The sequence below is a fragment of a genome, unplaced genomic scaffold, assembly GCF_019419815.1.
Source record: "Pyrus x bretschneideri cultivar Hongxiangsu unplaced genomic scaffold, Pyrus_bretschneideri_v1 Contig10, whole genome shotgun sequence".
NCBI classification, from domain to species: domain Eukaryota; kingdom Viridiplantae; phylum Streptophyta; class Magnoliopsida; order Rosales; family Rosaceae; genus Pyrus; species Pyrus x bretschneideri.
Genome location: NW_025999391.1, coordinates 3,349,831 through 3,372,375, shown reverse-complemented (window position 1 = coordinate 3,372,375; position 22,545 = coordinate 3,349,831). Strand labels below are relative to the sequence as shown.

Below are 22,545 nucleotides of genomic sequence, written 5' to 3'. Positions count from 1 at the left end.
TCATTTCAACCGTTGTTTCTATCTAAACAAACTTGAATCTTTTGCTTTGAATTATCTAAATCAGCCAATACTGATTAGTATCCAATTTTCTCTTTCTTCTAAAATGCAAATTGGCAGCCTCAAATATCATGACAAGGATTTTATCATGAAAAATTTGGGTCTATCAAGATTAAAGTGGGCAATGTGGGATGAAACACGAGCAAAAGCTCCGTATACTGATTGACTTCAGTGTGAAAATCAGACCAGCACAGTGTGAAAATTAGTGTCCGAAACAGTGAAATTATAATAATAATCTTTTTTCAACTACTCCTACCACCAACCCACTTGCTACCTTTCCCGTCAACGTATAAAGTACTACTATATATATATATATAACATGCTTGTATTCATATAGGATTTGAAGCTTAGAACCTTTTTTCTTCTATAAGGCAAAACTCCTCAACTTATTTTCATTGTTTTTATCTGTAGTTCAAACCACGCCTATATTTTGTCCTCTCATTTGCACTAAGACTCGTTTACGCTAAAACTCTTCATTTATTTCCGTTAACAACTTCCATTTTCCCAATCTATACTGTAACAGACCAAAGAACTAGCTAGTGGCCACTGATCAGTGATTAACGATGGAAAACAAAAAAATTAAGATGCTAAGATCTGCCTACATTTCCTTCATCATATTCCTTTTGTTCCCATCATCGCCGTGCGCTGACGACCTCGACGCGCTACAGAAGCTCAAGAAGGCCATGAATATTACCGGGTGGGAGACCTCCGCCCAGCACTACTGCTCCTTCTCTGGAGTTTTATGCGACCAGCGATCACGAGTGGTTGCTCTTAACATCTCAAATATGCCGCCCGTGCAGGATCGAGGCTCGATTCCAGCAGAGATCGGACTTCTAAACAAGCTCGTGAACCTCAACCTCGCCAAAAACAACCTCTCGGGGAGGCTTCCCACGGAGATGGCCAACCTGACGGCGTTAAAGCATTTGAACATCTCAAACAACTTCTTCAGCGGCATGTTCCCCGGTGAAATCACGCTCGGGATGACGGAGCTTGAGGTCCTCGACGCCTACAATAACAACTTCACGGGACAGCTGCCGCTGGAGATCGCCGCCGGCTGTAAAAAGCTCAAATATCTTTATCTGGGAGGCAACTACTTCACGGGAAACATTCCCGAAAATTATTCTAATATCTGGAGCTTGGAGTATTTGGAACTCGGCGGCAATTCGCTCACCGGAAAGCTCCCGGCCGGCTTGGCAAAGTTAAAGAACCTCAAGGAATTGTACTTAGGGTACTATAACAGTTATGAAGGAGGGATTCCACCGGAGTTTGGATCGCTGCCGTTGCTGAAAGTGTTCGACATGGGCAGCTGTAACCTCACTGGCAAGATTCCCACGAGTCTGAGCCTTTTGAAGAATTTGCACTCGTTGTTTTTACAAGGAAATCGGCTCAGTGGTTTTATACCACCGGAGCTTTCGAGCATGGTGAACCTCGTGTCCTTGGATCTCTCCAACAACGAGCTCACCGGAGAAATACCCGAACGGTTCTCAGAGCTGAAGAGCATTAGGTTCATGAAACTGTTTTGGAACAATCTTTACGGTCCCATACCCAAGTTCATCGGTGATCTTCCTCATCTGGAGATTCTTCATCTGTGGGGGAACAACTTTACATTCCAACTACCCGAAAGTCTTGGCCAGAACGGCAGGCTTACGGTTTTGGATGTCTCCGGAAACAAACTAACCGGGTTGATTCCTCGGAATTTGTGCTTAGGCGGGAGGCTGACGACGCTGATTCTGATGGATAACAACTTCTTTGGGCCCATTCCGTTGGAGCTCGGCCAATGCAAGTCTCTTGTCAAAATCCGAATGAAGAAAAACAGAATCAGCGGGACTATTCCTGTTGGGATCTTCAACTTGCCGAGCCTGGGCATGATTGAGATGAATGATAACTGCCTGTCCGGTCAACTTCCAACACAAATGACAGCGGGCACACTTGCAATCCTCTCGCTTTCGGGGAATCAGATTTCGGGGAGGATCCCACCCGCAATTGGAAACCTCAACAACTTACAAACTCTCTCGCTGGAGATGAACCGATTTTCTGGGAAAATACCAGAGGAATTCTTTAACTTGATAGTGTTATCAAAAATCAACATCAGCGTCAACAAGCTCGGTGGCGAAATTCCGGCTTCTGTTTCTAATTGTTCGTCTCTAGAGTCCCTTGATTTGAGTCGAAACAACTTGGTCGGCGAAATCCCAAGAGGGATAGAGAAGCTGAAACTAGTTTATCTTCTGAATATGTCTCGGAACCAACTCACTGGCCAAATACCTGACGGAATACCCGCCATGGAAACCCTTACAACTTTGGATCTCTCTTATAATAATTTCACCGGTAGAATCCCAACCAGTGATCATTTTCTGGACATCGCGTCGTTTCGTGGGAACCCCTATCTCTGCACCAACGTCTCACGCCCTTGTTCCTTCATTAACAAGAAATCTCAAGACCACAATGTGTTTGGTTCCTCCAGGCTTGGTCTTATGATCATGGTTGGACTACCTGCGGTTCTCGGTTCCCTACTTATCCTGCTTCTAGTATTCCTACTGATAAAGGTTTGTACAGGAAGAAATATTCAAAAATCTAGTGGTTGGAGGCTCACATTGTTCCAGCAGCTCGACCTCAAGGTCGAGGACTTGCTACAGTGCATAAAGCAAGAGAACATAATAGGCAAGGGCGGTGCTGGGATTGTCTACCGGGGGACCATGCCAAGCGGCCTCGACATAGCAATCAAACAGCTAGTAGGATCATCAAGTAATAGAGGGCACAGGGATCATGGATTTGCAGCGGAGATTAAGACGCTGGGGCGAATCAAACACCGAAACATAGTGAGGCTTTTGGGATACATGTCGAACAATAAGGACTCAAGTTTGTTGTTGTACGAGTACATGCCTAATGGTAGCTTGGGAAAAATATTGCATGGGGAAAATGGAGGGGAACTGCAGTGGGAGAGGAGGTATAAAATTGCAGTGGAGGCTGCAAAGGGATTGTGTTATCTGCACCATGACTGTTCACCCCTGATTATACACAGAGATGTCAAGTCCCATAACATCTTGTTGGATTCAAACTTTGAGGCTCATGTTGCTGATTTTGGGCTCGCTAAGTACTTTCATGGAGTAGCAGCTGATTGCATGTCTTCATTTGCTGGTTCCTTCGGTTACATCGCCCCAGGTCCGTATTCTATCTCATATTCGATTAATTAATTAAGGATCTGTTTGACATCTATTTTATATTTTTATGGTTTTAGTTTTTCCTTTCATTACAGAAAAATCAAAAAAATTAAAACTTGTTTGGTACCTGTTTAATTTTCAAATAAAAACTAAAAACCAAAATCTAAAATCTTCTTTTGTGAGTTTTTACATTCTGGCTTGATTTTGAAATCATATTCCATTTATATGAAATAAAAAATGTAAATGAAATGGTTATCAGAAGTCCCATACCTTCACCAAAACATGGCAAATATAATCAAGTTTCTTGTTAGTCCAGCATCCATCTAGCTAGACCTTTTTTCGTTCCATTAACAATAATATATTTTTGTTATGATGGTGCAAACTTACAGAGTACGGTTATACACTAAAAGTGGATGAGAAAATAGACGTGTACAGTTTTGGTGTGGTTTTGCTGGAGCTAATAACTGGGAGGAAAGCAGTGATGAACTTTGAAGATATAAACCTAGTGGGTTGGGTGAGGAAAACTACCAAGTCGTTGTCCAGTTCATCATCGGTACTAGCAGTGGTGGATCGAAATCTCGCCGGATACCCCTTGGCGGCTGTCTTACACTTGTTCAAACTGGCAATGCTTTGTGTCGACAACGACAGCACTGCAAGACCTACGATGAGGGAAGTCGTTTGCCTGATCAGTAATCCTCCTACATAGTCTTCTTCAAGCATAGTCAACCTTAATTTAGATATGTTTTTAGGATCTAAAGAACTATAATTTTTGAGCGAGTTGTAGTGTAGCAGAATAATGCTCATATATTTGAATTGTCTAAACTGGTATTGTTGAAGAATGTGTAAAATGACGTTAAAACTTTAAAAATTAAGGTACAATATATGAATAAATGGTATCACTACGAATAATACTGAAACCTTTTGTATGAAACAAAACATATGTTAGTTCACCTTAAAAAAAGCACATGTTGGTTCTTGCCTCAATACATTTGTGATGAAAACCCTAGTCCTTAAAGGCTTTTTTTTCTTGTAGTGTAAATATTATTACGTACCATAGGCATTTTACCAAAACTTGTTGGAGTAAAAATAGATTTGAGCTGTGAAAGTAACTAATTTTTTTCATTAAACAGAGTTGTTTTGTGAAGGTGCATTATATTAATTCTTTCATTTTGTACACTTTTATTTGTACTACATCCCTATAATGTCTAATATATGTGTGGCCTAGTGGATTCTTTCCTCTATTAGAGATGTGGTATATACAAAATGTGGTGAATGTAATTTTACTATGGTGATGAGTGTTACAAAAAACTAACAAGTACATAATAGTTACACCACAATGGCGACAAATGAATCAATATAGATATATTTGAATTTTTATCACTATTTCCTCATTGGCAATACCATTATCACCTAGCAACAATCACCACAGTAGTCACTAACAAGAGTAGCTATTGCTCACTTTTCTTGTAGTGTCTCCAAAAATTAATTAGGTTATTGTTTCTAATTGATCATAATGTTGATCACAATTTCAATAAAAATGAGTCGAAATCTAACGTCTACCTATATCATAAAGATGATTAACAATGTTATATTTATCATTATCATGTGTCTCGATAACATTATTTGATTATGCCTCGTATTTGAATCACTTCGCTTTCACACATGAAAACATTGCATCCCTCCCTTTACGTAAAGTTTTGGTTTGAATTCTTAAAAGTTTTGCAGATTTACTTTACGTAAAGTTTTGGTGTAAATGAATTGAATTCTTAAAAGTTTTGCAGATTTACTTTACGTAAAGTTTTGGTGTAAATGAATTGAATTCTTAAAAGTTTTGTTAAAGATCCCGTACTAGATGCTGCAGGGTAATATGCTTCAGGGGATAGGATTGACTTCATTGACTTTGACTAACTTTAGCACATTTACTTGAATAGACTAAGGCCTGGTTTGGTATCAAAAAAAGCTGATATCAAAAAAAGCTGGGAGCTATTTTTGTGTTTGGTAAACATTCAGCTTCAGCTTTTTTTCACAGTTTTGGGTGAAAAAAAGCCAAAAACAAGAAGCTGCAAAACCCAGCTTTGAAAAACTGGCTTTTTTTCACATCTGTTTTACATAAAAGTTTACCAAACACTATAATACTGTTTTTTTTTTTCAAAAGCACTTTTACAAAAAAGTTTACCAAACACTTTGCTGCTTTATTTCACAGCTGCTTATTCTCACAGCACAGCAGAAGCAGCTTTTTTTCAAAGCACAGCAATACCAAACCAGCCCTTAGCCACGACTCAATTTTGTCCAGAGTTGAGTGCAGTTAGACAAGAAACATGATTGGACCATAAATTAATTTTTTAATTAAATGAAACCTTTTGTATTAGTTTTTTTTTTATTTTTTTTATTTTACAAATTAATAAAAAAATTATTGCATTTTTTTGTTGAAGAAATTAAGAAATTATCTTAAGTTAATTGTGTTACAAAAATAAATTGTATATTTTCCAAAAAAAATAAAAATCCTACTTAAACACTAGCTGGCACTGGTTCAGGCTATCAAGATGGCCGCCTAGGTCCCCAGAAAATCAAGGCACCGTAATTATTAAGTTTCTATTAATATGAGGTTATGTTTCTATTTACATACCATTACGACATTTTCCAACTAAGACCATCTTGTTTAAATTCTTTTTTGTTAAACAAACGATATTATCTATATTAAGCAGATGAGGGAATCGACTAGGCCTTACAATGGGCGAGTTATAATAATGTGGTTCAAATTCGCCTTAAGCGAGAATCGTACTTAAGACATCTCACTTACAAGTAAAATACCATTAAACCGTATTACTAAGTGGAAAGGAAATGTCAAATTTTAAACATTAAAATTTAATTTGAAGGTTGTGGCACATTGATTTTCACTTAAATTTTTTTCTTCATCCCGATATGTCAAGTTTAAACTATTATTTATTACATTATTTACTTTTTATAATTATAATTAGTAGTTTTAAAACAAAAGATAATAATAAAAATCATAAAAAACATATTTGAAGCTGTTGTCAAATTTGACAGCAACTCCCCCTTCTGCTATTACATGTCAGGTCACATATGAATTGACATTGTGGTTATAGAACACTGATTATGTCATTTTTTACTGTTAATGTTGATATGGACTTTTTGACATCTCATTTGAAGATGCTTCAAGTTCATCCATTATTTTTTTTATCTTTTAAAATACAATTTTACCCCTATTGAAAAAACTAAGAGGAAAAAAAAAAGTTAAGAAACCCACGTTTCGTTTCTAACCATCAACTATGATCCCTACAAGCTCCTCCCACGACTTCTCTCTCCAGCCTTCTTTGAGTTCTTTAATTTGAAATAAAAATTGGGGGTTCTTCAATTTCTTTTTGGGTTTATATCACAAATAGTCCTTAAAATTGACCTTCATCATCAAGATGGTCCCTAAAATTAAAAATCAATCAATGTAGTCCTTGAAAATAGATGTCGCAAATCAATGTGGTCCTTTCGTCAAAATTCTGTTAAAAATTCCGTTAAGCGCTGATGTAGCACATAAATTCCAGCTTGACAGTGTTATCAAAGATCAACATCAGCGTCAACAAGCTCGGTGGCGAAATTCCAGCTTCTGTTTCTAATTGTTCGTCTCTAGAGTCCCTTGATTTGAGTCGAAACAATTTGGTCGGCGAAATCCCAAGAGGGATAGAGAAGCTGAAACTAGTTTCTCTTCTAAATATGTCTCGGAACCAACTCACTGGCCAAATACCTGACGGAATACCTGCCATGTAAACCCTTACAACTTTGGATCTCTCTTATAACAATTTCACCGGTAGAATCCCAACCAGGGGTCATTTTCTGGACATTGCCTCGTTTCGTGGGAACCCCTATCTCTGTACCAACGTCTCACGCCCCTGTTCCTTCATTGACAAGAAATCTCAAGACCACAATGTGTTTGGTTCCTCCAGGCTCGGTCTTACGATCATCGTTGGACTACCTGGGGTTCTCGGTTCCCTACTTATCCTACTTCTGTATTCCTACTGATAAAGGTTTGTACAGGAAGAAACATTCAAAAATCTAGCGGTTGGAGGCTCACATTGTTCCAGCAGCTCGATCTCAAAGTCGAGGACTTGCTACAGTGCTTAAAGCAAGAGAACATTATGGGCAAAGGTGGTGCTGGGGTTGTGACGGTTGTCTACCGGGCAACCATGCCAAGCGGCCTCGTCATAGCAATCAAACAGCTAGTAGGATCATCAAGTAATACAGCAAAAAGGGATCATGGATTTGCAGCGGAAATTAAGACGCTGGGACGAATCAAACACCGAAACATAGTGAGGCTTTTGGGATACATGTCGAACAATAAGGACTCTAAGTTGTTGTTGTACGAGTACATGCCTAATGGTAGCTTGGGAAAAATATTGCATGGGGAAATGGAGGGGAGTGGCAGTGGGAGAGGAGGTATAAAATTGCAGTGGAGGCTGCAAAGGGATTGTGTTATCTGCACCATGACTGTTCACCCCTGATTATACACAGAGATGTCAAGTCCCATAACATCTTGTTGGATTCAAACTTTGAGGCTCATGTTGCTGATTTTGGGCTCGCCAAGTACTTTCATGGAGTAGCAGCTGATTGCATGTCCTCAGTTGCTGGTTCCTTCGGTTACATCGAGAGATTTTTCAATGTGACCGGTACACAGGTGGTACACTACGTGTCACTAAACAAATGGTGGAATATGTGTGCTAAAAATTAATAACTTAAAAAATAAATTTTCCCTCCATTCCTATTAAAACACGTGGTGTACCACTTATGTTCCCGTCACAACTAAAAATTTCTCGGTTACATCGCCCGAGGTCCGTAATCTATTTCATCTTCGATTAATTAATTAAAGAATTGTTTGATAACTATTTTAATTTTCAGTTTATAGGGTTTTTAGTTTTTTCTTTCATTAAAATCGAAAAATAATCAAAACTTGTTTGATAACAGTTTTTAATTTTCAAATAAAAAAAATATGAAAAATAAAAACTTAAAACCAAAATCTAAAATATGTTTTTGTGAGTTTTTACTTTCTGACTTGATTTTAAAATCAGATTTCATTTGTATAAAAATAAAAGATGTAAATGAAATGGTTATCAAAAGCCCCTACCTTCACCAAAACACGTCAAATATAATCAAGTTTCTTGTTAGTCGAGCATCTATCTAGCTAGACCTGTTTTTTGGTCCACTTCCACTAACAATAATTTTTTGTTATATGATGGTGCAAACTTACAGAGTACGGTTATACGCTAAAAGTGGATGAGAAAATAGACGTGTACAGTTTTGGTGTGGTTTTGCTGGACCTCATAACAGGGAGGAAAGCAGTGATGAACTATGAAGACGCTATAAACATAGTGGGCTGGGTGAGGAAAACTACCAAGTCGTTGTCCAGTTCATCATCGGTAATAGCAGTGGTGGATCCAAATCTCGCCGGATACCCCTTGGCGGCTGTCATACATTTGTTCAAACTGGCAATGCTGTGTGTCGACAACGACAGCTCTGCAAGACCTACGATGAGGGAAGTAGTTCACCTGATCAGTAATCCTCCTACATAGTTTTCTCCAAGCATAGTCAATCTTAATTTAGATGTTAAACTGGAGGTGTTAAAGATAAAAAGGCTACCAATAGAATATCAGTGTGTTAAATTGGAGTTGTTAAAGATAAAATTTGCAATTTGTACCACTGTTGTATCAGTCTCCACAATACAAACTTTTATTAAAAAATATAATGCAATGGAATTCAGATATTTCTTTTGAAAATTTTAATTTCTTTTCTTTTTGGTCCAAAATAAATATTATTCATTCTCTTCACACATTTGAAGCACAAAATTATAATTTTCCCAGTTTGTTCTTATGGAAGTTTGATTGTAACATCGGCGAGTGAATCCACAACAATAAATTCGGGGTTGAGTTGTGAAAGTGATTATTTTTGTTCATTCAACAGAGTTGAGTTGTGAAGGTGCATTTTATTCTTTCATTTTGTACACATTTGTACTACATTCCTAACGTCTAATTTAGGTGAGATGTATTCATACTAGACTACTTGTGGGTCATAGCTTTATTAGAGTAGGGATGTGATATATAAAATGTGGTGAATATAACGTTACTTTATTAATTAGATAGAGTGGTGAACATGACAAAAAAAGTGAAAAAGTAGGTAATAGTTGCACCACGGGTAGCTATTGCTCACTTTTTATGTAGTGTCTCCAAATATCAATTAGGTTATTGTTTCTAATTGATCACAATTATAGTAAAATTATGTCTCTCTTACCATAGTGAAGACTAACGTCTATCTATATCAAGGAGATGATCAACAATGTTATGTTTATCATTGATGTGTGTCTTGGTAACATCATTTGATTACATCTCGTTTTGAATCACTTCGCTTTCACACATGATACTCGTGCATCCCTCCCTTTATGTAAAGTTTTGGTATACATGAATTGAATTCTTAAAAGTTTGTTAAAGATCGCATGTTGGGATAGGATTTGACTCAATGACTTGGACTAACTTTAGCACATTTTCTTGAATAACTTTAGCAATTTTGTTAATTTAATTGTGTTGATTGTATATTTCCCAAAAGAAAAATAATTTTTCTATTTAAACATGATCAGAGCCGACTCTAATTCAGGGCTAGCAAGACGACCGCCGGGACCCCGAAGAGTAAGTGGCACATTAAGTTCACCCGTTTCTTGTAATGTAAATAATATTCTTTGTTAAAAAAAAAAAAGAAAAAAAAAGTAAAGAAACCCACGATTCATTTCTAACTATCAGCTGTGATTCCTACAAGCTCCGCCGTCCACTTCCGGCTCTCTCCCGCCTTCTCTGAGTTCTTTTATTTGAAATTAAAAATTGGGGGTTCTTTAATTTTTTATTCTCTTGTTGCCTAATTTATTTATTTATTTTCTGTTTTCTTGTTGACATCGTGCGGTGGGTCTAGAACGTTATCCAACATCAACCTTTATATCACTAATTGAGTGAAAATGAGAGATGAAACAAATCCTCAATGGCAATAATGCTCTACTTTGAATGCTTTAGTGAGAGCGAGGAGGCCCGCATTCATGTTGGTGGACGACTCTGGCGTTATAATGTTAGGAAGACCGAATTTTTAAGTTAAATTTTACAAACTAAATGATGTGGATGTTGATGACTAGATTATTACTTTAGTATTGATTAACGTGTTTATTTCCTATTAATGATACATCATTGAGTTTAAAATTTTGATTTCCCTAACATTATCCGACTGTAAAAACTCTTATCAAAATATCCTACTTGCAGAGCTAGTTTTGCTTACTTGTTATATAATGGAAACGGTCACGTATTCGATCATCGTGACTTGCTCTATTATTTATTTTTAACTTTTCATCCTTCTACGAATCATTTGGAGTTTGGTTTAAACAAGTACCGAAAATAATAGCTCAAATTCCTTAGCCACCTCGTTCAAATTTTTTTTTTTTTTTTTTTTTTGTCAAACCAAGTTACTTATATTAAATGAAAAGACTAGTACAAGAAAAATAGATCTAAAAAACAGGCCACAACTTAAATACAAACCCAATTGCAAGAAAGAAAATACAGTAAAAAAAACTCAAAAAAGAGTCAGCTCATAATTACAAAAAACCTTAAGACCATCTTCAACGGGAGTCCCTATTTAGACCAAACCCAACCCTAGGCTAAAGGTCAAATTACCTCATTTATTTCCGCCCCCCCCCCCCCCCAACCCAATCTAATCCAAGCCAAATCTTTGAGCTAAATGCTAAAAGTTAAACCCAAGCCAAATTCCCCCCAAGATTTAGCTCACATGTGCGTGGACTCGCCCAATCTTGGCCCGGTCATGCGCTCAACTCGCCCCACGCGGGCTGAAGCTTTCAGCACCCGACAGGGTGGGACCCACTGTCAGCCACAATCATGAGCCCAACGGCTCTTTTGTTCATCTGCCGACTGACATTTTTGGACCGTTGGTTGATCAACGGTCCAGATTCAAATTTTTTTTTTAAATGTTATTTTAAAATACATTGAATCCAACGGTTGAGATCGAATATAATCAAATCTAACGGTAAAAAAAAAAGATTTAATGACCCAAATTTAAATCCAACTGCTAAAATAATTTAAAAAAATATATTTAACTCAAAATTCACCAAAAAACTCTATACATACCTATGTATTTGTTCAAACTGTGGGAGAGGAAGAGGTCAGCTTTGCATTCCCCGTAGAGCACACATTAGCTAGCATCCGAAATGCAGATGTGTGAGCTTCTAATGAGGTGATAGACTTTGTCGGCCTACGGCATCTATCTTCCTTGCAAAGTAGTGGTCGTGATTGACAACTGCGTTCAAGATGCTTTCAAAAAGCTATCTCCTCATCCGAAACCGTCTCCGAAAATCATGAGCAGGAAATCTTGGACGCTCGATGAAATAATCTTTCATCATTCGGTCATGACACTCTTCTCTATTACGCTGCACAAATGAATGTCTCATGATAGAACCACGATAGCTAGATTAGGCATGGTGCTCATATTGCATAAGGGAGTTTGCAAGTTCAGCTTCTACGTTGATCATTTCTGCATCCTCAATGTCAAGGCTTGCTTGGTATTGTGTTATCTATATTGCCCTGCTATGTCTTCTTCTATCACTCATTGATAAGATATTGAGGATTTTTAGGAAACAAAAACACTTTGAAAATTGAAAGATTGGTGAATATAGAGGATGATTAAAGGTTGAAAGATTGTGTGATCAACTGATATCACTGTTCTAAAAAACGCCCTAGGCAGCGCCTTGGAACCGAGACGATTTTGTGCAAAACGGCTGGAAAAATTGAGGTGACTTTAGGCGGCTGGGTGGTTTTTTTTTTTTTTTTTTTTTTGAAATTTTTTTAATGTCTAAGTTCTAATTATACCTTGAAATTTTGTTAATTTTATAGAATAGGTGTGTTGTGTATCAACTTAAATTCCGGGATGCTAAAGATAAGTATCTTACATTACTAAATTTCCTTATTTTCCTCCTATTTTCCATTTTATGTTGTTTTAAATTGTGAACTTGTTGTACATGTGTCATCCTACAATACTCCTCAATATGGTTATATGGCATATATGCTTAATGTGTTTTTAAATTTTGGACTTGTTGGATACTCTTTTTGCATTTCATCATTCTTTTATTATCTTATCCATGGATTTCATACAAGTATAATCTTTTGTAAGTGTCAATATGCACTTATTTACAAGATATACAAGAAATTTACCTAAATCCGCCTAGCCGCCTAGATGCATAGGCGCTAAGCGCTAGCCTGCCACCCGACTAGCGCCTAACGTTTTTTAGAACCTTGACTGATATTCAATTTGTGTTTATATAAAGGATGATTGAAGGTTTCAGTTTCATGTGCGTAGGTTTATGTTTCATGCGTTTCATATGTTTTGTATGTATTTTGTATGTGTTTCGTGTGTGTCATGTGTTTCACATATGTTCTGTGTGTGTTTCATCTCTATCATGTGTTTTGTATGTCCTTCACATGTGTTTTGTATGTGTTTCACATGTGTTATATGTGTCTTGTGTGTTTTATGTAATTTGTGTTCATCTCTATCATGATTTTCATATTCTTCCATAGTGTTTCATGAGTTTCATGTATCGATTTAGTGATTTTTCAATATTTATCGGAATTTAAATATTTTTAGATTAAAATGTTCATAAAATTAATTTGTGATAGTCTACATAATTTTTTTTTAAAGTAAATTTAAGAAAAAAAAATTAGCCTAAGTTCATTTTTTAATAATCCCGGGCTAAAATTTTAGGCCAGAATGATTAGAGCAGAAAAGTTGTTTCTGGGCTAAAAGCCAAATTTTTTAGCTAAAAGCTAAATTTTTCAGGCTAAAAAATTTGGTTTTTAGCCCAAAGGTTGGAGATGGTCTTAGGGACTTCTACCACCACCTTTGAGTACTCATTTAAGGACTTAAAGGGAATCTTTGTGTCCCTAAAGGAATATTGCCTCAAATGGGAGAGTCCTTATAGTAGAATCCCTAAATTTGAGGTTTTTACAATTTTATGTGATAATTTGATTAGGTGCACATTTTTGTTTATGTTAACATTATGTTCTCGTAACATATTTTTGTGAATATTTTAACCAAAAAAAATTCAAATTCTAACACTAATTTTTTTCTTCACAAAAACGTAACTAGAATGAGTGAATTGAGTACGAGTGAACTGAGTATATGAGATGAAGTTGTGGTAAGTTTTGGTTAGATAATTTGGTATTTATAGGAATGATGAGAGAACAAAATGAAAGAGTAACCCAAATTGAAAATATTAATATTTCAACAAAAGCATTATGAAAAGAGAAAACAAAAGAATTTGAAAACTAACATAAGAGAGTAACCTAAATTGAAACGGTTTTTTTAATTGGAACTGTTAATCTTTCAATGGTAAAAAAATTTGAAAAGCAAGAATCAATTTGAACCTTTCCATTTTAAACGGTTGAAAAGAAAAGAAAAAAAGACAATGCCATGTGACTAGGACCCATGCCTGTTTTTTTACTTAAATTGTCCTATTAGGTCCACCATTTCAGTCCATATAGAGTCCCTAAATATGGGTACATACACCAAGTATCCGGCAAGTTCCTATACTTTAGGGACTCACTTTCCGATCCATTGGAGATTCATTTTGTCCCTATATTTATTTTATACTCATTTTATACGGTGGTTGTCCCTATATAGGGACTCAACTGGAGATGCTCTAAATTTGGAGAGGAAACAGCAGCGTCTAACAAGTTAGTTCCACCACGATCGCAAGGTTACCACAACCAAGAGAACAAACCAACAAAACAATTGCATCAACGGAATATGGGGGTGAGCAAGCCACTTGCGCATTGAGTGCTCCCATGATCTTACCAAATAGTCCTAAAAACACTTAAACAACACACAACACCAAAGTGCGCTACTGAAGAGAGGCCTCCGATAGGTTAAGTAGCAGAGGTTGATTGTTGAAGACTTATGACATGACTTATGACATCACTGACATGAAATGACAACTGAGTAAGAAAGAGACATGAAAGCCCAGACTTGAGACAAACTCATAAAATTAAGACAAAAACTCAGACGAGGGCACCAAATCAAGGGCCAAAGCCAAAAAGAGAAGATAAATAAAGACTATAACGACAAAAGACTAAAAGGAACATGAAAAGTTGGCACAAGGCCCCGAAATCTTAGAGACGATCATGTTCTCAGCTCCTAAGTGTGTAGTCTTAAGATCCTACTCTCTTGAATGATGATTATCAAACGGCCCCTTAACGTCTTTGAGTGGATTGATTGACAAATCAATTTGGAAGGAACATTCTAGTTTAATAGGATTTGTGATCTTTAAAAATCCCAAACACCAACGTCCGAAACTCCAAGCAAGCAAGGGAGGCTACTACATGAGGACCTCAAAATGAGATTCATCCTTAAAAATCTCATATTCTTTTGTTGTGATCAAGACCTAGTGCCACCATGAACACGCTGGTGTGGTGGGTGTGGAGCAGTCTTGTCATTTTTCTTTTTTTGTTGGTGGGAGTGGTGTGTTCGTATTTCAGGGTAATTTAGTGAAAAGTGTGTTGTTTTTGTAAAAATTTAAAATTCAAAATTTTAATGAGGTGTAGATTGAAATTGGAGTGAACTCAAAAAAGAAAGGTGGTGGTGTTTAATTTATTTTTTTATTTTTTTTAACCGACGATAGAATAATCTACATTAAACTCATCAAAACTATAAAAAGGGTGATTCAAATAGAAAAACTTGGGTTCAAATACAAATGTTCTTAATCGAGTGAGCTACAAATCACTTCCTGTTGTGGTGTTTAAATAGAAAAACGTTATAAAAAGACCTAGATGTAGTTTGTTTATATCCATTTGATTCGATGATTATTTTACGTTCTCCTATTCCTTTTAGGAAAATCCACTCCCATTTTCCTATTGGGATTAGGAAATTCCTAGACCGCCGTAAAATGAAAGCACATCCAATCCTAATCCTCAATTATAAATACAGACTTTTCCCTTCCATTAATTACGTTACAAGCTACAATTCCTATCTCTTTCCGCATTCGATCACTCTTTCAAGTAGGAGTTGCTTAGAAAGCAAGTTAGGGTTTCCAAGTTAGAATTCTACAACTTTGGGATCGGAAAGATGGCTTCTCTAGTTATGCGTCCTGCAAAGGCGGAGCAATTCGACTTCCTTCAACTCAGGCAGCAACTGAAAGAAAGCATTCGCATGAAGAAATCAGAAGGCTCTGCTGTTGCTCATGGCTGCTCGGTTAATAGTACTACTGATGATAACAAGAAGAAATTGACTTTCGACAACTTTGGATCCTTCTTTGGCCCCTCGGAGCGTGTCATGGCCAAGAGAGTGCACGAAGAGATGAAGGATTTCATGCCGGAGTTGAAAAAGTTGGCGTCTAGGGTTCTGAACTCCGGTGACAAGGCTAAAACCGCTGCAAATAGCCCTGTTATTAGCACAGCATTGAAGTGTAAAAACCTCAAGGAGTCCCGGGATTACTCCTTTTTGCAATCGGACGGTGCACAAAGAAGGAGAGCCTGAAGAAGTTGGCAAAACCAAACACACCTCGGCAAAGTCAGAACCTTCTTCAACAAATCAATGTAGCACGAAACCAATGCCGAAACAGAAAAAATCTGTCTCGAAACATCCCATCAATTATCGCCTGAAGGAGGAGCGTCCAGAGGATGTCATTGGCAAAGCCTCCTCGACAAAGTCAGAATATTCTTCGACAAAGCAGGGCTTGAGGCAAACAGGCTTGAAGCAAACAAAGCAATCTGTTGAGCCGAAAAGTACAGCAAAACCAATGCCAAAACCGAAAAAATCCATTTCGAAGAATCAGGTCAAAGACCGTGTGAGGGGGGAAGCAATCAGTTGATGTTTCTTCTGTGATCCAGGAGATATTCGGACACAATCACAAGCGCCCTAGGGCAGACGATGATGGTGATGATCTTGCGATGGTGTCCAGTTTCGATAACATACTGAAGGAAGAAGGGCAGAGTGCAAAAATTGCTATGGAGGAAGACGAAAAAGAGTGGTTGCTGCTCGAACATGAGAAGCAAGAAGCAAGGTTAAGAGCAGCTAAGAAGCTGAAGATTAAGACCAAATTTTCCAAAAGCTGATGTTGCATTTTCTGTTGCATTTTCTGATTGGAGATATAATTAGGGAATACCAAAAAATGTTTTAAAATTACTAATTAGATTTGCTAAACTTGTTTTAACAAAAATAGAAAGGGATGAACTGTGCCATGAAAAATGATTAAATTTGGTGGAATTTTAAGGTACAACGGATACATCAAGAAAAATACATGTACAAGGATAACTTGTCAATCAAATAAATAGGTCGAAATTTGTTGCACCTTTCAAGTGAAGAAAATCTAGACCTATAACTCTTGCGTTGTAGCTTGAAATCAATCTTATAATTCACGAGCATTTTCCTGCCGCCTTGAGAGAGTACATTTTGGTTAACAGCACTTGATTCATTGTCGTTTTACCAGACTATCGTCGCATTCTTTATCTATTTTCCCATTCTCATCAGCGCTTTCGTTCTTTCGCTTACTGTCTTCAGACTTGAACGTCCAACCGAGAAACTGAGTCTCTGAGTCTGAGAACAGAGAGGTCGGAGCTGCTTCGTAGTATGCTAGTGGAGCCGACTTTATTCTTCGTCTCACCTGCAATATAGAGTCAATGCAGTGAACTAACATGCCTCGGAATGAAACCATCAAAGGCATACCAACAGTAGCTTTCTACAACTTAACTTCTTGGGATGCAAGTACCAGTTTCCACTATATTTTTTTACTTTTAACGAAAAATTTCAGGAATGCATAAATTCTAATATATACTCGAGGAATTCCAAGACAAGGTAACAAACCTGCTCTCCAAATATTGTCGCATATGAACCTGAGCTAAAATCTCCAACTGATATCTCAGTAGTTTTGGCTCTAACTGTCAAATTATTCTCGAGTGACAAAACAAACCTAAGAGCAAAGAAATAGATATCAGGAAAAGTCAAAAGGTATAAATGACCATACAATAATCACACATGATCAGGACTCGACCATGAACCTTGAAACAGCAGGGCAGTAGTAGTGATGGAGGGTATCAATCTCCCACAGTGAACGTCCTGTTCAAAAAGAGATGAACAAGTAAAAGTTATTTTATAAGTGAAGCTGAAAAATTGAAAAGATTTGGTATGAGGTAATCACATTTGGGGGGAAATAAATACTTACTCATGGCATTTGATTTCATAGAATCAGTTTGTTCATTATCAAAAGGATCAATGCCTGATTTTTTTATTGACTTATCTGCCGAACCAGTTACAGTGCCATCCGCGCCATCAGCAACCCTCTGTTCTGCTTCTGGATCATCTTTCACAGTTTCACCGCCACCTCCCTGCACAAACATCAATCTCCTCATATACATGAATGAAACAAGAAAAACAAATATAATACTCACTAATTCAGATCAAGAGGATGGTAAATTCATTGACAAAGAAACAATTAAAGATTGTTGTCATACCCGATTCACCAAGCAATTGATTGAAGGATGTCTCCGTAGAAGATTATGAACCAGCGCAATAATAACTTACGCTCCAGACGGAGGAACTGAAATTCACAGCCTACTCAATTTCTTGGCAAAAGCCGCAGCCAAATATGCAGGAAGAAGTGGCGATTTTAAGCAAGCATCTACAAGCTGCAAATCAAATAGAACAATTGTAAATTAACCAATTCGTTCAATCTGAATATTCAAAACCAATTAGTCCTATATGGCTTGTGTTATAGAAGTTTAACTTTAGACCAACTGTTACTGCAGTAATGATTAGTATTACCTGAAAAAACTTCGATGGATGTTTTGCCAGAAAAATAGAGGGAACCAGTAATGCATAAAGTTTCCCATAGAAGTTGGGGTACTCTAAACCATGTTGCGTCATGAGGATGAAAAGACTGCTAAGAGCCATGACGCTGATAACACCACCAATGTCATACGATATAGTTAAGAAGTCGCTGCACATTGTAAATATTTGAGATGTCATATGATTTTATAGAGAAGTCACAGCATGCTGTCAAGAAATGAACTACAATCAAAGTCACAAAAGACAAACTGAAAACATAAATAAAACACATTTCGGAAGTAAATTTACCATAACAAGACAGGGTTAGCTAGAAAAGGAATGACTGCCTTATGGAGTGTAGCAAGAACCTGAGCATCAAAACACAGCCTGGTCAGAAAATAGTAGAGAATAAAAGCAGAAAACTATCACTGCAAGGTAAACGTATTTAACAGACAAACTAGAGGAAAATAACATTTAGTCTTTTTGCTAGAGGCTCAAGAGGCAGAAGTCACAAAACCAAAGCGCATGAGAAGTGCAGTACCATAAAGCAGATACTGCCTCTACATACTAGAACAGCTTTCCAGATAAAGAAAACAAGTATAATTCTAATTAGAGTTGAGATGTGAAGAGCTTCAGATACAAGGGGAGAGAACTAATGGAGTAGCGCGTATGAGTCTTACCTCCTTGTACACATCAACTGGAAGTGGTAACCTTAGAAATGATAACCATGCTTTGGTAAATTTTAATTTCATCTTTTTGGCAATATTGGCTGCAGACAACACCTGAAGACATTGTGAATCATTAGGAATCTAAAATTTTAATATCATAAGAAAAGTATAGATGAGAACTTAGTGAAGGGAATACACAATTAATTTTGATAGTTGAATTGACACATCTAGATTACCTTATCCTTATGCTTCTCAGTCTTGTGCTGTTTACCATCTGCTTTCAGATTCCCAGAAAGGTCTTCATATTCACCTTTATACAAAAATCTCATCGATAAAAGAAGAAAACTTAAAAGCTCAAATGATCACAAAAGTAAAAGATGAAATACAATAGGAAACAGGGAAGAAACTAGTGCTCATAGTTATCACTTATCACCATGTTAACTAGTATGAAATTCAGACAAGGCATGCAGATACTCTAAAAAAGTAAAAAAAAATAAAAAATAAAAAAAAATGCTAAGCAATCATACAGGAAAACCACACATTCACTCACATACATCACTGTGTACTTGTATGGTGAAACTATGAGAATAGTCTATTAGAAGAACCGTCTTGAAGCAGAAATGGCAGTAAATTGTCAGGACTTGAAGAAACTTTTCTCTCATGCCATCATTTAATCACGGAAACATACAAAAAAAGAAAAGAAAGATAACACTTCCTTCCAATGTTTATGGAAATAATTATCCATGTATTACTCACTCATTCCACTACTTATACAGTCAAATGAACTGAAAATAGCATCTTTACATTTCATTAAGTTAAATAAGAATGTTGGGCAATAATCATGTTGGAGCCCATAGCAAGGATTGACTAACTGATGCATACTCTATTTTCCGTTTCGGTAGGTGATTAACTTATCCATCATCATTAACAAAGTCCTCCACCAAAAGAAAAAGTATTAAAAGGAAGCAAAGTATGAGTTCAACTGCTTAATTACTGAGTGAGAAGGCAGGGAACACTAACCTGATCCACTCCAGATCTCATGATCAGTTTTATCAACTGAGCTTTCCAGAGAGGGGATGTGTGATATCAAATAATGAATCTTGTGAATTAATTGATCCATGCTGCAAGTAAATAATTTTAGCCATCAAAAGCTAATAAGTTAACACATCAACATATTAAAGAATCCAACACGTATGCATGCTAAACATAAATTCATTGACTCAATCACAAAATAAAAGAATAGCACAGATGAAAATGGACTTTGAGTCAAAGAAGAATCCAATATTACATAGAGGCATACAAAGATCCAAGTAACGTAAAAGTAAAATGTTTAATTCCAAGAAATCTTGATCTGAAACCAAAACATCTACACATATTGTCAACAATCTGCATATGCAGAATGTAACAATAACTTCAACACTTGCCATTATGTCCGACTCAATCAGATCACAGAAGGCAACACATTCTATATTAGGGTCATGTACATCTCTTAACAAGAGAAGTTCAATGAGAGAATAAGAGAACAGAAATTTCCTAAGCGATAGCATTATACTAACCTTTCAATAGGATGCTCCCCATCTTTACCGTCTGTCTTGACATTTTTATCCCCTAAGAGGGAGATACAAATCAACAAACCAACTAAGTTAACTATAACATCGCCACTACCCTCACTCAAAAAGATGAAAAACATAAGTTTTTGTAAGAAACACAGCAGAAAGTACCAGAAATCCCATTTGCATCCAGAACTTTGGAAAGCTTTTCCAAGCTAATGTAGGTAAAATAACTGCAAGAAATAGATGCAACAATTACGACACTTTTTAAGTGGCCAGCACCACAAATTTCCACAATAAAGGTTCCAACAAATAATAGAAGTTCCTAAGAAATATCATAATTCCTAAAATTAACGGAATGTGATCTTACCGGATGAGAGCAAGTCTAACAACAAATCAACTGCTGACGAGTGTAAACCTATCAGCGATAACAAAAAAATTATAACTTACTATTGAAATTACAACAGAGAAATATGAAAAATAAAACTCAAACTAAGCTTTTGGAGAATCAATACAACTTACAATACTACGAAGCAGTCTATGGTACATTGCAGAGTGAACCTTTCCGCCATTTCCGAACTTCACAAATTCCATTATCGTGTCCAACACCACCTCCTAATCACATTCAGAGAATCGAATTCTAAAATTGAAATCATACTTGTACAAAAACAAAAGAGAAAAGAACTGACATTCAAAAAATCAAAAAGCGACCTTGAGAGTTTCATCAGATTGGGTAGAAAGCAGGACTTCGACGAGGGCCTCAACGAGCTCGTCGAACTTGGAGCGGGGCCAGGTCCGGTATATGAAGTCGGGGTCGTCGTGGGAGCCATCGGAGGCGGAGGGCTTGGAGGAGGAGGGAGGGAGGTCGGGGAGGAGAGGGGTGAAGAATGACTGGAGAGAGAGGAGGGACTCGACGATGTACTGAGGCGGCGAGGCCGGGGAAACGAAGGAGAGGAGCTTGGGGAGGTTGTTGATGTGGGCCCGAGAGGAGAGGAGCTCGTTCCCTAGGGTTTTGAGGTCGGAAAGCTTGGTGGCTTTTTGCTTCTGCTTCTGCTTCTGCTTCTTGGAGAGGATTGAGGCCATGGCTGCTTCTGCTAAAAGCTCGGCGGGAACGGAACCGAAGGGGACTGTGTAGAGGAGGGTTTAGGGTTTTAGGAGCGAGACGACTTCAATTCTCTTAGAACGACATGTCGTAATAGGTTGGTATATAAATATATATATATATACACGCACACTTTTTTCTGTTAAAAAAAAAAATAACTGTGTCCTCAGGCATTGCCTTCAAATTTGCCTTCTTGATTTTCAATTTGATTCTTATGCACAATTTTTCAACAATAAAAAAGCATACCAACTCGCTCCCAACGATCAGATGAACAAAAATAACTCTTATTTTTACAGACAAAAATATTTAAATAAATAGACAACTTACGTCAATAGTTTCGTTACACACAAAGCTTATAGTAAGATCAACTGAACAAATCGAATTCGATTGGACATATATATCAGAAAGAAATTCAGTAGTAACTACTACTACATCTTCCGAAGTCATACATATTAGAAGTATAAACAAAGTTACTTGCACCTTACCACCATTAACTGCAATGTATTTGGCCTAATGAACAAGTTTGTTCATTTCTTAGCCGGCGCCGTCCCCGGGTCACTTGCTGTTCCTCAACCTCCTTCTGGGCTTCCAGTCACCAATGTGCTCAGAAGTATGACAACGTGTTGGTTTCCAAAACCCGCACGGAGCGGGTGAATCAAAAACGTAGCAGCAGCACATTTGGCGGTAGCATTCATGAGGCGTTGTTTTGAAAAGGAATTTCACACAGAGGTGCCTTGAATGCGGTAATCTCTACAAGCAGCCCGCCCTCTACCACCAACAACAGAAATATCATCGGAAATCACGGATAATTTGGATAGCGGAGTCAGCGGCTCAGATGGGTCGAAATCTAAGACGAAACAGTCCTCCACATTTTTCCAATTGTTTAACATCAACATTGCTTGTGGCACAAGGAATGCTGGAACAAGATGAAGATGGAGTTTTCTTGATTGTTGCCACTCTCCTTCTCAGTTCTTGCTGTCATCATCCTGCCTATGTCGCTTATGATTGCGTCCTTATGTTTCCTTAATCATACTGTTTTTAACCTGATTATCGTTCAAGAATGGTTTTTGGTCCAGTACTTCTAGCAAGGAGGAATACCAAGTCTCCAAATTTGAAGGGCTAGATGCCGCCCTCTTTATCTCCGGCATGAAAGC

The 22,545-nt window shown here is 37.3% G+C and overlaps 2 protein-coding genes and 2 pseudogenes across 2 annotated transcripts; 3 read left to right on the top strand and 1 right to left on the bottom strand.

Annotated features, from left to right (window-relative positions):
- The first annotated feature begins 417 nt into the window (after positions 1-417).
- LOC125468951 (receptor protein kinase CLAVATA1-like) lies at positions 418-4,124 on the top strand. Its single transcript, XM_048565787.1, has 2 exons — positions 418-3,216; positions 3,605-4,124. Exons 1-2 carry the CDS (start codon positions 621-623, stop codon positions 3,919-3,921), a joined length of 2,913 nt encoding a protein of 970 aa, XP_048421744.1. The 5' UTR covers positions 418-620; the 3' UTR covers positions 3,922-4,124.
- Positions 4,125-6,332: 2,208 nt separating this feature from the next.
- LOC108865506 lies at positions 6,333-8,992 on the top strand (annotated as a pseudogene).
- A 6,866-nt stretch (positions 8,993-15,858) lies between these two features.
- LOC125470325 lies at positions 15,859-16,363 on the top strand. Its single transcript, XM_048569233.1, has 2 exons — positions 15,859-16,095; positions 16,139-16,363. Exons 1-2 carry the CDS (start codon positions 15,859-15,861, stop codon positions 16,361-16,363), a joined length of 462 nt encoding a protein of 153 aa, XP_048425190.1.
- A 341-nt stretch (positions 16,364-16,704) lies between these two features.
- LOC103933518 lies at positions 16,705-21,401 on the bottom strand (annotated as a pseudogene).
- Between the last annotated feature and the right edge of the window lie 1,144 nt (positions 21,402-22,545).

Excerpts from the sequence above, each read along its gene's own strand:
- LOC125468951 (XM_048565787.1), top strand. The coding sequence starts at position 621 with ATGGAAAACAAAAAAATTAAGATGCTAAGATCTGCCTACATTTCCTTC. Across the intron at positions 3,217-3,604 it reads CTTCGGTTACATCGCCCCAG|AGTACGGTTATACACTAAAA; the intron begins GTCCGTATTCTA and ends GCAAACTTACAG.
- LOC125470325 (XM_048569233.1), top strand. The coding sequence starts at position 15,859 with ATGCCGAAACAGAAAAAATCTGTCTCGAAACATCCCATCAATTATCGC. Across the intron at positions 16,096-16,138 it reads AGAATCAGGTCAAAGACCGT|GAGATATTCGGACACAATCA; the intron begins GTGAGGGGGGAA and ends TCTGTGATCCAG.